The sequence below is a fragment of the Pseudorca crassidens genome, chromosome 3 (assembly GCF_039906515.1).
Source record: "Pseudorca crassidens isolate mPseCra1 chromosome 3, mPseCra1.hap1, whole genome shotgun sequence".
NCBI lineage: Eukaryota > Metazoa > Chordata > Mammalia > Artiodactyla > Delphinidae > Pseudorca > Pseudorca crassidens.
In genome coordinates, this window is record NC_090298.1 from 70,981,104 (window position 1) to 70,995,891 (window position 14,788).

The 14,788-nt window shown below is 37.1% G+C and overlaps 1 protein-coding gene across 13 annotated transcripts in view; it reads right to left on the reverse strand.

Annotated features, from left to right (window-relative positions):
• The window catches only part of MEF2C (myocyte enhancer factor 2C), a 169,640-nt gene that overhangs the window by 62,579 nt on the left and 92,273 nt on the right, over positions 1–14,788 (reverse strand). For all 13 annotated transcript variants that reach the window (XM_067731205.1, XM_067731203.1, XM_067731206.1 and 10 more), the window contains one exon: positions 13,953–14,156. In XM_067731205.1, coding sequence (XP_067587306.1) covers positions 13,953–14,156 — 204 coding nt within the window. The remainder of the gene's footprint in view (positions 1–13,952; positions 14,157–14,788) is intronic.

Below are 14,788 nucleotides of genomic sequence, written 5' to 3' on the forward strand. Positions count from 1 at the left end.
TTAGCTAGACTGTAAGTTTTGTGAGGTCACAGATCATGTCTTCCAAACACACCTCTCCTAGCATCACTATAAAGTTCTGTACATCCTAGGAGTTTAACAATTATTGCTAGAATAAAAACATCTACAGATAAAAGTGGAAGTAAACTTCTAAAATATACATATTGGAAGCCCACTTTTAAAGTTGGAGATAAAAATGGAATTAAAACCTTGCATGCTTTGATAATTCACAAAATAAATCTAATGTCATTGGTTATCACTAATGAAATAGCCATATTAATTTCTTTGCTATTGTATTTAATAGTTTTCAACTGTCATTACAAGCATTTGATGCATAGAATAAACACACCTTCTCATGTTTAAACCATCCTGCTTGTGTTATTTTGGCTTCTATTACAGATAAATAATACTGTAGACATTGCAAATCCTCAATGATTAGGAGGTAGTCAAATCAATATTGGTTACAAAATATATAAAGAATGGATGCAAATTTTATAGCAAAGAAATCATTATTAATTTATATCTGCTCACTGTAACAAAAATTTGTCAGCTTTTTCTGAAGTTTAACAATGCTTGAGCCAAGACGGATAAATTATATATGAAAATATCACTATGTAAGGTAAAAGTGCTAATAAAACAATTATATTATTTAATGTTTATGAATGTTATACAATCTGTTCTATGTAGTAATTCATGCACTGTTCTCTCCATATGATAGTCTAGCATGGTTATTCTAGCTTGTATCACTGTTATCTAGTAATGCTAAAATGATTTTTTAGCAATTAAAATAGCAATATTTTCCATATTACAAAGGCTTTGCTAAAAAGTCAGAAGTGAATATATTATCAAAGGTAATTATTTCCAAAACTGAATTTATCCTGCATAGCACAAATGACTCAACAATGAAAATTTTGTTTAAAAAGTGTGCATATAAAAGGCTTTGTCTCTGGAATGTAGCTCTAAGTGGCTCACTATCTAGGTTGAAAATGGCTATGCAGGGTTGTATGTCCTATTTTTCCATGCCTGCAGTAAAGATACAATATGGGAATTCAGCTTGGTAATTACTAATACACCACACAGACACAATTACACCCTGTATGCGGCATGAAGGAATCACTTGTGGTCTGCATCCATTACAAAGAGCAGTAGGGGGCCACCATGCAAGATGACAAAATGCTTTACAAGACGGAAGGAGACCAAAAGAGTCGATGTACACAGATACAAGGACCTTGATTCTTCTAGCAATGATTTAAGTCTCTTTCCATCAATTATCGTCCTTTGTCTCAAGAGTCTTATCACCAGCAGCATTACAGGAACTGAACATAACAATGCTCAGACCCGTATAACCCCATGAACTGTGCTGACATTTCCACACCCTGTTGCTATGTTTGACCTGGTTATTCAGATTACTGAAGCAAAACAAAATGGAAAAAAAAAAAGCATTACCATTGCAAAACTGCCTTATGTATTTTTTTTTTTTATGGCTTACTCAGAATTCCATTTCTCTAAACTGACAGCCATCCTACTCTCAAAATGTTCTTTTTCAAAGTAGTTTCTACTCCATTTAAAAAATTAAAAGTGAAAATCTGCTTGGATGAAAACTATAGTTGTAAGAAAGAGACTAAGTATTGGTATATCAAGGGGATATATACTTAACAGGAGAATTTTACATCTAGGGGAGCTAAACTAAAATAAGTCAGCTGCTCTCTTTAGCTACAATGAGTCACAGGATAATTTTCTTTCTGTGAAACTCTAAAGTTTCAAGTTTAATTGCAAGCAGTAAGCGGTTTTTATTATAACAGTTGCCTCCTAATTATTACACTATGTACATTATTTTACAATACTTTCATTTAAAATGCTCTTTTAAAATACATGTTATAAATATGAATTTTTAAGACCTTAGGAAAGTTAGTTAGTTATGGCAGTTTGTCAGGTTCTGTGAAACAAAGCCTTGTCTTTCAGAAAATGTTTACAACCTATGAGAAAGAAAAAAATGTGTCCTGGGGCTAAAATGTTTATTGGCACCTAGAAGTCTGAAGGGAGAGTCAGGCCTGTGGTTTTTGGAGGGCACTTTATCATCGCCCGCATTCTCAAAGGTTTCTCTGAATGAATAGAACTGGATTACTCAGCCTTCTATTCCACGCCTATTCCTCTCCATTTTCCTTGGCTCGAAAGAGAGCCAGGCTATTTTTAGTTAGGCAGTTTTCTATTTTTAGACAACTACCAGTTAGAAGACATTTGTTAGGAAAAAATTTTAACACACACACACAAAGGGAGGAGGGAAAGAAGCTTCCCTTCACATATTGTAAAGCAGCCTTCAACCTGTAACTCCAGGCATTTCAGCTGCTTTCAATCTTGGAAAAATAAAGAAAAATTCAGAGTTCAGGGTTTTAAAAATAAACCTTCCCTCTGGCAAACAGACCAAAATACAACAAGCTGTTACTATGTGAAACAGTGACTGCAAAAACAAAGAACATTTTCCAATGATTAAACTGCGAGAAGAGTTGTAGAACTATTAGGTTATAAGAATGTTACACAGGCATGTAACAATTTCCCAGCCTCTCAGCCAGATGTAGCATGTTTTAGAATTTAAGGAAGAGGGGTGGGGGGAACCTCATCTGTAAAGTTCAGAGGAGGATGTCCAATGTAACTTTAAGGTTTCCTTTCTCAACACCAGAGACCCTTTAATCAAACTTAAAGGTAATAATATATTGACCGCATTTTTCAAACATTTGTATTCTATAGAATTTCCCTAAAAATTGTAACCACGTTTACAGAGAAACCATATATTAAAAAGTCCAATACCAATGGGAAACAAAATTAAAGGCTGCTACAAATATTGGACTGGCCAAAAAGTTTGTTTGGGTTTTTCCATAAGATCTTACAGAAAAACCCAAATGAACTTTTTGGTCAGCCCAACACACATACACATAGATATGTGTGTGTGTACACAGGCATTTATATATCTCTATATCATTACCTTTATTAGTCTCACTTTTACTTTAAATGGGAATAAATGTCTTGAAGATTGGCTTAGCCTATCAACCTACTCTGCTTATCAAAGTTGTGCTTTCATCTGTAATCCAGCAAGAGGTGGATGCTGTCAGGTGCTCACAGTTGTAATTACTTTCATTTCCTTCAGTTATCCTACTGCACTCTCAGTCTTATCGTGGTTCAGACTGTTGGGATAGGAGAGTCACGGTGCATCACCAGTAACTAGCACAATGTTTGGCACACGGCCTTCACGTTCATCAATATCTGCTGAATGAGAGAACAAATACTGTGCATGTTGTGTCCACAATGGGGTATCGGCCCTGGAGGGCTGTGGCGTATCATAATCAGTGCCGCATTTCTTTTCTTTTTTTTTTTTTTTTTGGCGCGGTACCCGGGCCTCTCACTGTTGTGGCCTCTCCCATTGCGGAGCACAGGCTCCTAATGCGCAGGCTTAGCGGCCATGGCTCAGGGGCCTAGCTGTTCTGCAGCATGTGGGATCTTCCCAGACTGGGGCATGAACCCATGTCCTCTGCATTGGCAGGCGGACTCTCAACCACTGCGCCACCAGGGAAGCCCCAGTGCCGCATTTCTTAATGCACTCAGCACAATGCCTTGCACATAGGGAACATTTCACAAATGCTTGTTGAAGAAAATCAATTCATTGGCCTTTATTCGATCTTCTTAATTTATATAAATGCTATAGTTACTTAAGGATGCAATATTTATTAAATGATATACCTATTAATATAAAATTAATATACCTATTAATTTGCTTCTTCTTTGTCCTTTGGTAAAACAGTTTTAATTACCTGAACTTTTCCCTTGATGTTGAAAATAAAAACACCTTATCTAACTTAACAGTTGACAATGGGCTCTGACATCTTTTATGGCCTGTAATCATCACCACAGCCCTGTGAGGAAGGATGGGTCAGGGTCGACAATACTCAGAGGAGGAATCTGAAGCCCGAGAACGTTAAATAACTCGCCCCACGTTAGAGAACTAATGTGTGGTGCCACAACTGGAACTTAATTTCTTTCCAAATTTGTGGGAATTTTAAAGTTCCATTTCCCAAATGTAAGATTTAAACTCTCATGATGATGCATCAACAAACATTCTTTAGGGAATCACGCTGCAGCTTTCTTTTTCCCCATGTGAAATTAATTCAGAACCACCACACTGAAGGAGAACCCAATCACGAAGCCCAGTTGAAGATAAAATTCCCCGCATACGTAATTAGGAAACATTAGAAGAACCTGTGCACGCCTGCGCGTTCCCTTCCTGGTGGAAAAATTTAGAGTTGATCTGTCTTGCTTCTGCTCCCCTGCGTCTCTTTCCTGTCCCTTCCTCCATTTCCTCTTCTTCCTCGGGTTAACTTCAGCTTCAGTGTTCCCTCCATCCTCTCATCTCACTCCACAGAACCCCATTTACTTTAACAAATATTCTGTTCCTGGGAGTAAACGCTGAGTGATCCAGCTTTCCTAATTAGTTCTCTCTGCCCTGGCACAGACCTTGACACCCAGTGGGGACACAACCAATGCCTGCCGTGGAAATGAAAGATGGAATGGCTGGATGCAGCCTCTCCAGTTTACGGGTCCTTTATTAGGCTGTATCCATCAAGCATCATGCTAGTTACCTCATGAATAAGAACGCTAGATGTACCAGTTTCACCCCTACATCAGGGCTGCTCAGTAGAAGATTTCCGGGGGTGATGAACATTTCTGTACCTATCCTGATCGATACGGGAGGCACTAGTCACATGTGGCAATGGAGCACTTGAAATGTGGCCAGTGAGACTGAAGAACTAAACTTTTTATTTAATTTCAATGAATTAAAATGTAAATAGGCACATGCAGCTAGTGGGTACCTTAATGATTAGTGCAGATCTGTTGCATTTCATCTGAAATCTGGTGATATTATCCAAAGAGAATTCACATGATAGAAATGACTGAATATGTAATTGTCAGCCATAAGCACTAAACATACTACTTATTCACAACTGTGTACAAGTAACCTTGAAAAGGGTTTGGTTACTTTTCAAACCAAAAGTTTACTTTTCAAACCAAAAGTTTAGAGAACAGAGAGTGGGGAACAGAGAGTGGGGTTGGGTTTAGATTTGCAGCTCATTCTCAGGGTAACTCTGATCTTAGTTTTTCTCCCCTAAATGGTTTTCTTGAGGTCATAGTGATGGCATTTATGACTAAGGAGTAATCTGCATGGTATTTCAAAAAATAAAGTTTTTAATTCAGAAATTCTTGAATAAGAGTTACTGTTTGCAATTCATACATAAGGTTTTTTGTAATAATGTTTTATCATTTGTGAGGAAAAAAAACAAATACCCATCCTAGGGTTTACTGTTTACAGCATTTCTTATCCTAAAACAGTAGCTCTAAACAGTTACTGAGTTTATTTACTAAAACATAAAGATAAGAGATTTAATTGATATGAAGAGGCTTTCAGAATCTAATTAACCTCCCAGCTAGTCATTAACTCTATGACCTTTAGAAATAATTGACAGGGAATTTTTTTTTCCTTATTCAAAACTTCCATCAGGTGGCTAAACTTCAGGGTAACACAGAATACACTAAATGCCGCTGAGACATGACTGGATAACATCCCAAACAGCTATTAGTAAAATGAGATATATTTCCAATAAGATAATCTATCCACCCAATCTGTTGTATGCATATGCAGCGTTTGCCTAATTATAGTCCTTTTAATGATTGAGTCTGGAGTCTTTTCCCAGAATGTCCTATGAATTATTTTGCTCATAAGGATAATGAGGAAAGCATAGCTGCCACTACTCCCTGTACCCACAGCACACACCCCCAACCATTCATGTCACACTTGCCTGCCGAGTCTGGTCTGGAACTCAGAAGCTCCCTCAACACATGCTCTAGGGAGCCACTACCAGCTGATGGGCACTCACAAGGGAGGTGGCCAGGAGAAGCAGTGCTCACCTCACTGTGTGATGACAGGCCTTTTATACTGTAGTACTTCCAAAAATGTTAACACACTTGCTTTCAAGAGTCAGTTTCACCAAATAGCGGGTTTAAAAAATCGTTTTTTTTACGGTATGATAAATGTTCAAAAACGTACTTTCAAACTCCATGCTGGAGAAAATAGATATTTGGAAAGGGAAGTCTGGATCCTTGTTACTCAGAGCTTGGTTCACAGATAGCAGCAACAGCATCACCTGGGAGCCTGTCAGAAATACAGACTTTTGGGCCCTGCCCCATGTTCACTGAATTAGAAGCAGCCTTTCAGTTAGATCCCCCAGTGATTCAGACGGGGCCAGAGGCATTTTGTTTGAGACCCTCTGATATCTCTTGTCAGATCCTGGCCAAAGTACTAGCATTGTGTCTCTTTTTCCCAGGAATCCATATAGGTTGGCCTGAAAGTCTTTTACTTTCCACCAGGACTACAAGGAATATTTCTATGTGGTCTCCTGTGCCTATTTGTTCTTTTCTTACACAGCAACAACCTTTATTAATCTCTGGTTCGCTTGAAAGATTCTCACTTCTACTACTATTAGAACCTATCTGACTTCAATGAAGAAAATTTGGTAAATTTTAATATTTCTACCATAATGATCATCAGTAAGTTGTTTATACATATTATATATACACGTAAGTATGTATATATATGTAAATATGTATGTGTGTGTTGTGTGTGTGTGTGTGTATATATATATATATATAATATTTATTAAATGTCTACAATATGCCATACATTGAGCGGCAGTTGGAGTTACAGAGATAAATAAAATATCATCATTTCCTTTAGGGAAGGGAAATAGATTTATAATAATAATTTTAAAAAACGCAGTGAGGCAGTTGAAATAATAAACATCCTTTGATCAAAAACTCATTATCTTCTATTCTGACTCTAGGCAGGGCTCTGAAATTGTTCCTAAAACTTCACTTTTGAATATTTCACAGCCATATATTTAATACCAATCCTGAGGAAGTAAAGATGATCTTCTCTTTGATATCTTATTTGATATGTTTTAAACCAAACAATGTTACTTTTACCTAGGGGTTATCAAGGACTAGAATGCAACATTTGGTTCAAATGTGCTGTCCAACACCAAGTTCTACATGCCATGAACTCTGTAAGTATCACTAAATATTGATGATTATGATCCAGGCTAAATATGTTTCCCCCTTTCACTTTCAGGTACTGACAAAAAAAAAAATTATGAGGACTTTGGTCTGCTCCAGTTCAAGGTGGTTCATATAAAATAATCATGATAAAATGGTGATGTTGATAATGATAAAGCAGTTTCACTACTGACAAAAGGCTGTATTTTGAAACCTATTGTCTCTTCTGCTCCTACTATTATTAAACAATTTTCTGTTGACTCTGTGTTAGTATTAAGCCATTAGAGCTGTGCAATGAAAGAGATGAGAGGAAATTCAGTTTTATTGCCTTGTGCATATAACTTAAGTAATCTAACACGCACTTCATTTGTTCAACAGTGATTTTCTTAATAACTGAGATGTGAAGCAGCTTTTCATGTTTACAAAACGTATGCAAATTAAGCAAGAGCATTATTTTTAAAAAGGAATGGATTTTCAAATTTGACATATAAAAAATCCATTGTGATAGAAATGAGAAATATGAATATATTTTTAGACACGTTTCTCCTTTTAGACTTTGGGGAACAAATATAAATACGATTTACAGGGACTAGTAAAAGTCTTTTAAAGATATATAAACAAAAATGAGCATTACAATTTAGGAGAAATATACAAAACCTTTTTTTTTTTGACAAAAATCACTTCTTTCTCATCTTCCTTAGAAGCCTCAACAGTGAAGGTTTAAATCTTTACAGAATATACTAATCCTTTCTTCATTTTTCAATACTATCTATTGAAAAGCAATTATATACTTGGTTTAACAGAGGACAGGGCAGAGTTACTGAGCTACTCGCAGTAAGAACTATTTTAATTATAATTTATAGTAACCTAAGAAGAATTTTTAATGTAGCTCAAGAAAATTATTTTTCTAAGTTTCTGAAAAAACTGCTTTTCTAAAGAAATTAATTACTAATTATAAAGTTAAATTACTGGCCCACGTTGCTTCAAGTAAGTTTAAAACAGCAACAAGAAAGACCTAACCATCTTCCCCTTCACAAGCTTCACATTTAAAAAAAAAAACAGCACACATTACCTAGCTTACGTGGCTCGTGCTCCCTGTCAGCCTGGACAACTCGAAAGTGCTTTCAGACCAGATAGTGAGTTTACCGATCGACCGCGTGGTTATTGGTGTGAGGGGTAAAATGTGCTTTTAGTTTTATGAGGAGTGTTTAGTTCCAAACTGGTGTCTCTCGAACACTTATGTTCTGGATTCTAAAATCTCAAGGCTACACAGTTCTTCACTTCTGAAATGCACTGCTCAAATTTCATATTGAAGGATTAATCCTGGTGTTGATTTGAAAACACCATTAGTTTCAATGCCTCCCTTTTCATCTTTCAGTCTAGACCAGCGCTGTCTCACAGAACTTTCCGGATATCAATGCATTCTACATCTCCCCTTGTCCCACTTGACAGTCACTAGCCGCCTGTGGCTAGTCGCTACTGTATTGGATGGCACAGGTCTAGATTACTGTAGTTTTTGATTGTGCTTTGATAAAGTTTATAAAATTTTAATAAACTGTTTCATTGGAGCTATACAAATATTTTTCATACTTTAAATGAATAACATTATGCTGTATGATAATCATGTGGCTGTATCGTATTATAACTGTCTTCCCCTGTTTATTTTTTTCTACAAATATATTCTGATGGCCTAACATTCTCTAGACCTCACATTAAAGCCCAGGAGATGCGACAGTAAACAAAATGTGCACAGTCTCCGCCCTCCAGGAGTTTAAAACCTAGTGTGGAACAAGCAATTGAATAACAGCTTCCACAGTGCCTTGATAGGGAAAATAGAACATATTATGACTATAATACAGGAAAAGCACCTAACACAAGTTATGAGGCATCTCCAGGACACTTCCAAAAGTATAAATTGGGACCTGACTTGAATGAAGGATAAATAAAAGCCAAGTAAAGGCCTAGTAAGGAATGTTGAAGACAAAACAAACAAAGTTTGGAGAAGTTGAAGGATATAAACATCACTAGGTGGCTTGAGTATAGGATGGGAACTGGGGGGGTTTGGTTGGAGGGAAATAGCAAAAGGTGAGGCTAGAGAGGAAGAGAAATACAGGGGCCAGATCGTGCATGGCCTTGTGAGCAATCTTAAGGACCAAGAGTCCTTGTTTATGTTCATATCTCCAGGCATTCCATGGCACATAGCACATGGCAGGAATTCAGCCAATCTTTGTTCAGTGAACACATGAAAGAATGAAAATTCAACAAATGACCAAACAAATAAGTGAATGTGCTTTTTCTTTTAAGAAAAGCAGCTATGTAATATGCATCTATAAAGTATGCATAAAAATAATGTCATGTATCTATATTTTTATATAAGTATAAAACTGGAACCTATTTAATTGGGTTAGATACAATGAAAGCTCAAGTAAAAGAGACATATTTTTATATTTTACATCTACTTACGAATTTTGTAATACAGTTTGTAAAGAAGTCCAATTCCACTATTTACTGCATTTGCTTTTCTACAAAAATTGTTCTTAATTTTCACCAACTATGTAAAGGTAGTTAATTTATTGATAACCTCCAGTAGCACTGTGGAACACTGAAGTTTATAAGCTATTTTAAGGCCTTTTCAGACCCAATTCAGGCCTTAAGTATTACTGTGCAAGGAGACATTTTGCTGGAACAACTGTTCTTAGAAGTCTTTAAATCTAAACAGGAATCAGGTAACAGAAAATAAAGTTTCACGTAAATATCATCTCTCATTCTCCCCTTACTTTCTTCCCCGCCCCTGCTCTTCTCTCCCTCTCTCTCTCTCTCTCTCTCTCTCACACACACACACACACACACACACACTGTCTTCTTGCCCATCCTTGCATCTGAAAAAGAAAAAAGCCAATAATCTTCTACTGAGAGAGCTGTGGATCAAAGGTTCCTTCTATAAGTGTTACATCCATCTTTTTGATTTGCCAGGGAGCAGCATGGGGCATTGTGTTTTATTCCACGTCCACACTTAGTCTCTTAGCCATTGGCCCAGACTAGATGAGTAGCTCAATAGAATCACTGAGTCACTGAGTGGTGAGAGGCTCCCTCCTGGCAGGGTGCTAAGTGATGCTCCCATATGGGTTTTGCAGTTAGAAAACATGTGCTGGATATGGAGGTGACCTGTCTGGGACTTCTGTCACTCCAAGGGTCACCTGGAATGATCTGGTGATCAACGACCTGTTTGAAAGTTTTATTAAATTGTTTAGCCTAAGCCTTCCTTTCAGTAGCTTGTACTACATTAAAGAGATTATTGCTCCTTTGCCCTCCAATCGTTTCCAAGCTGATTTTTATATATTTTTTATATCCTTAACACAAATGCCTGTCTCCTGGTTCAGAATTCCATGACCAGTGCTGAGCATAAGCTGGTGCCTGCTAAATCATCACTGAGTGAAGGAATGGCCTTACGGGCTTACAGCATGTTCCATGGGATCTGCGATCTTCAGGTCATCCTGAAGGGCTCAACCCCACATCGCCTTCCAGAATAGAGCTCAGCATCAACTGTGAGAGCAGGAAGGCAGCTAAGAGAACCAGGAGTGGAGCTAGACAGGTGGAAGAGATGAAGGGGGCAGTTCCTTAATACCATCAGAGCCTCTACTGAATTTCCACAGCCTCACACGCTAGCATTTTGGATAAGTATCTAGTATACTTGTCACAGAGTTAAATAAAATGGACTTTCTTCAAAGGAAGTGCTTTTAATACAATAACTGTTTTTTGTTTTTTTTCTAACCAATGGATTAAAAATTTAACACATTTACAAAATCTGGCATATTTATATATTGTAGCTAAACAGATATTCAAGCTGCATTATAATGTAATAATAATAAAAAAAGATCCCAGTTTGTCTATTAAGTCTTTGTAAGTCTTTGTGCCATTGTAACAGTAGTGCTAATTATCAAGCAAAGATATGATAATTACAAAGGGCTTTTTTGCTAAAAGAAGGAATCTTTTTCAACACCCACGTGCTGCACAATTTCCTATGACCTTGTAACACTACTCTGGTATGGCCCAGAAATTTGTATTTCAGTCTGAATGCTGCGAATCATATTATTTCTCTCTCTGTGCCAATCTTTTTTTCTTGTGAGTAAACTGTTTTCAGAAGGCTAAGGGAGAGGGGTAATGGTCCAAATGGGAAATATACAACTAATGACCCTTCATGAAACATATTATGCTCCTCATTAAACTTACTCAGTTAACTGTATTACATTAAATTAAAATAAATAGGATTTAAAATTTTACCCAGGAGTAGCAAACTACCCTAACTTTCAACTTTGTGTTAGATCCATTCTAAGAATGGATTTCTCAAGTTGCTGATGTATCACAAGTTCTTAGCCTCCAACACAATTATGTCTTAGTCTCCTAGAGGTTTTCAAACTTAGTGTGTATAAGAATTAATTGGGAAACTCGCTAAAAACGCAGCTTCCTACCCAGATCCCCTCTTCTCCACCAAGTATCTCAAGCATACTGATTTTAGTGAAATGCACTTTGGAGAGTACTCTATGTATTTTTATGGTATAAACTTTGTCAAGCTTAGGGGTCCCACTTTACTTCTTTCTCCATCATCTCAGTTATTACTAAAGTGTGGGAAAGCCGAATGGGTGAAGACTGTGTAATTCATGTAGTTGAGCAGGGCAGTCCCACAGCGTGTTAGACTTATATGTTATTTTCATCCAAAGAATCAAACCATCTCTAGTTTTGGTCTAGGAGCCTCAGAATGTCGTTTTGAGAGATTCACAACTTTCATCTACTGATGTTAAGTGCAGGATAATAGTGGCGTTGCTACTTTGCTCTCTTTTTGCTTTTTAAAGAATTACATTGTACAGACTTTCAAATTCACTGCCTTCATTTTTGAGATGAGAAAACTGCTCCCCGCCCCGGGAGAAGTAGCTCATGTCACCCAGTAAGAGTGTGCAAGGCAAGGGTTAAAGTGCAAGCCCTTTGACTTTCAACCCAATGTTCTTCTCATGACCTTGAAGAAGTCTACCTCAGATACCCATCTGTCCAAGAATATGAAAATCTCTAGAGTATGTGAAGTTTTAAATCTCCTTTAAACCACATAGTATATTCCTGAGCAAAGCCCTCACAATACAATTTTATAGATTTTTAAACTCCTTAGAAAACAAATTTTAAAAGTCAACACATTTTCGACTAGTTTAATATGGTTCTACTGCACTTCCCATCATATTAAGAACTGGAGCAGTTCAAATCTGATGACAAATTCCAATTCAGATTTTTCTGTTACCCTGCAATGGTTGTTGTAATGATTTTGGTAACGAGGCGGAGTTTTGAGTATAGAGTTGTTTTCCGTTTAGAACTTATGTTAAATGTGCGTGCATGCACACGAAAGCACTCATGAGGTTTGACAACTGACAACTGTCTGTTAATATTTATGTCTATGTACTTTCACACCTATATGTGCACATGAATAAAATACTATCTGAAATACATACTAGGTAAGTTTTATAAATGATCTTAAATTTCAAGATCAAGGCAAGCCCACAATTAAAATTATCAGTCAATGAAAAACTCAATGTGTTGTAATGCGAATCTGAAAGTATTTTAAATACACACCACATTAGGTCTACTCATCATCTACTTTTGTTTTTCTGAAATTATCTGCTTGGCCTTACTAGGCAAAAGCTAAAAAAAAATTAATTGATCAGCTCAATACTTTAAAAAAACTTCCAAATAAAAGCAAAGAAACGAGAATTAATCTTAGACAATTATAACAGGTAAAGAGAAGATGGATGTGAGAGGCGGATTAGTTTGATCAGAACTAGATTTTTCTTACACCAGTTTAAACAATTTAAGCAATGGCAAGAATAACTTGTATTCTGGCAGATTGATGCTGAATACACACTTTCGAAGCATTTATTTTCTCTTAATTCTGGGAAAGCGGTCACAATCTAGGAAACCACAAGGAGATAGATAGGTGAGGAAAACAGACAGATGGGGGGCATTATATCTGTATAACGGGGACGTATACCTCATTACACCTCTTCCTTTTTGGTTTAGTGTTCATTGCTTATAAAGGGTACTATAAGGCAATAACATTTAAATAGGATACACGTGAGAAGCATTTAAAATTGTACAGCAATGTTACTTATGCTAACAAATCAAAAATATTTTGAGTTTCAACGCCATGCTTATTTATTTTTGGCACAATGGAACAATGTTTTAAATCTAACTTTGATAAAATACCAAGTAACATTTAGAAATTCATTTCCATCAGATTTCTGATCCCATGTATATTAACAGTGCTATATTAAATGATATAATTTGGGGGAAAAGATTTCTAGGAGAATAATTGTCTTTACTCCTTCAGCATGAATACATTAGGAAGAATGAATTAGAAAGAAGAGACATAAAATGAAAAACAAATGAAAAGTTGGGGTGAGCTCATTTTTAAATATTTTTTTTCTTTGCTGGGAAACTAGCATATACTTAAAAGAAATCATGAGAAGTCATCTAAAATGTGGGCGAGCCATCCCCTGGCCACACTTCCCCGTTCTGGCGGCCTGACACTGCGGTCGTCAATGACGACTCTTGAAGGATGAGGTTAATAATCTGATACAGGCGCCTGACTTCTAGCAAGGACCAGATTCATGTAGTCCCTATTATCATACCGCTCTAACTTGCATTTTGAGAAAGAGAGAGGTTGGAGTAATAGTTGGGGCGATAAACCTGGGTACACCTGTGGGAATATGAACATCTTAGGTAAAGGAAGATGTGCTTGTGTGGGGGGGAAGGGAGGGGGGAGGTCTGAACACCCGTGGCTCTGCCTGTTTGCGGTTCGCCAGGCACGCATGCGCGCTCACCTCCACGATGTCTGAGTTCGTCCGGCTCTCGTGCGGCTCGTTGTACTCGGTGTACTTGAGCAGCACCTTGTCCATGTCCGTGCTGGCGTACTGGAACAGCTTGTTGGTACTGTTGAAGATGATCAGCGCGATCTCACAGTCACACAGCACGCTCAGCTCGTACGCCTTCTTCATCAACCCAAATTTCCTCTTTGTAAATGTCACCTGGAAAAAAGAAAGCAGACACGTTTTTTTAAAGAGGAAAAAAAAAGCAAGCCTTTAAAAATAAAACAGTACTTTTTTCCTTTGTAAAACAACGTGTGTTGTTGTCAGAGCCCTCGGGCACTAACACATTTGGAAAGAAAGCAAATAAATCTAAAACTAATTTCTGCTTAGAATTCGGAAATGTGTGATTTCTAGCTTGCTGCTGAATGTGAAACTGTAAATGCCAGATTTAATGTAGGGCATTTCAATGAAGGTGACCAGAGAACTGTTCATGTTTCTTTGAGCAATTCAAGATTTAAAAGAGTCCATTTCAGCAGGGTTAGCATATTTCTTAATTATAAATTCGGAGCTTATTTTTGGGCCACGTGAAGACTGGACATGACATTATGAACACAGTATTTTAGATCTACGTTCAAAATTTCTCAAAACTGTTTAGTCTCATGCCATTGAACTGAAAACGCTGAAGGGATCTGACTGTACTTTCAGACAGAGTTGTATTCTGTTTTCTAGAAATCCAGCAGCGAGTTGGGAAGTGCTTTAGCCATAACTCTGTTAGGGCTTTGGTTTCATTCTTCTGTGTATCTTTCTTCCTCTCCCAAGCCAGAAACTGTATTGCCATCTTTGCCTTTCTC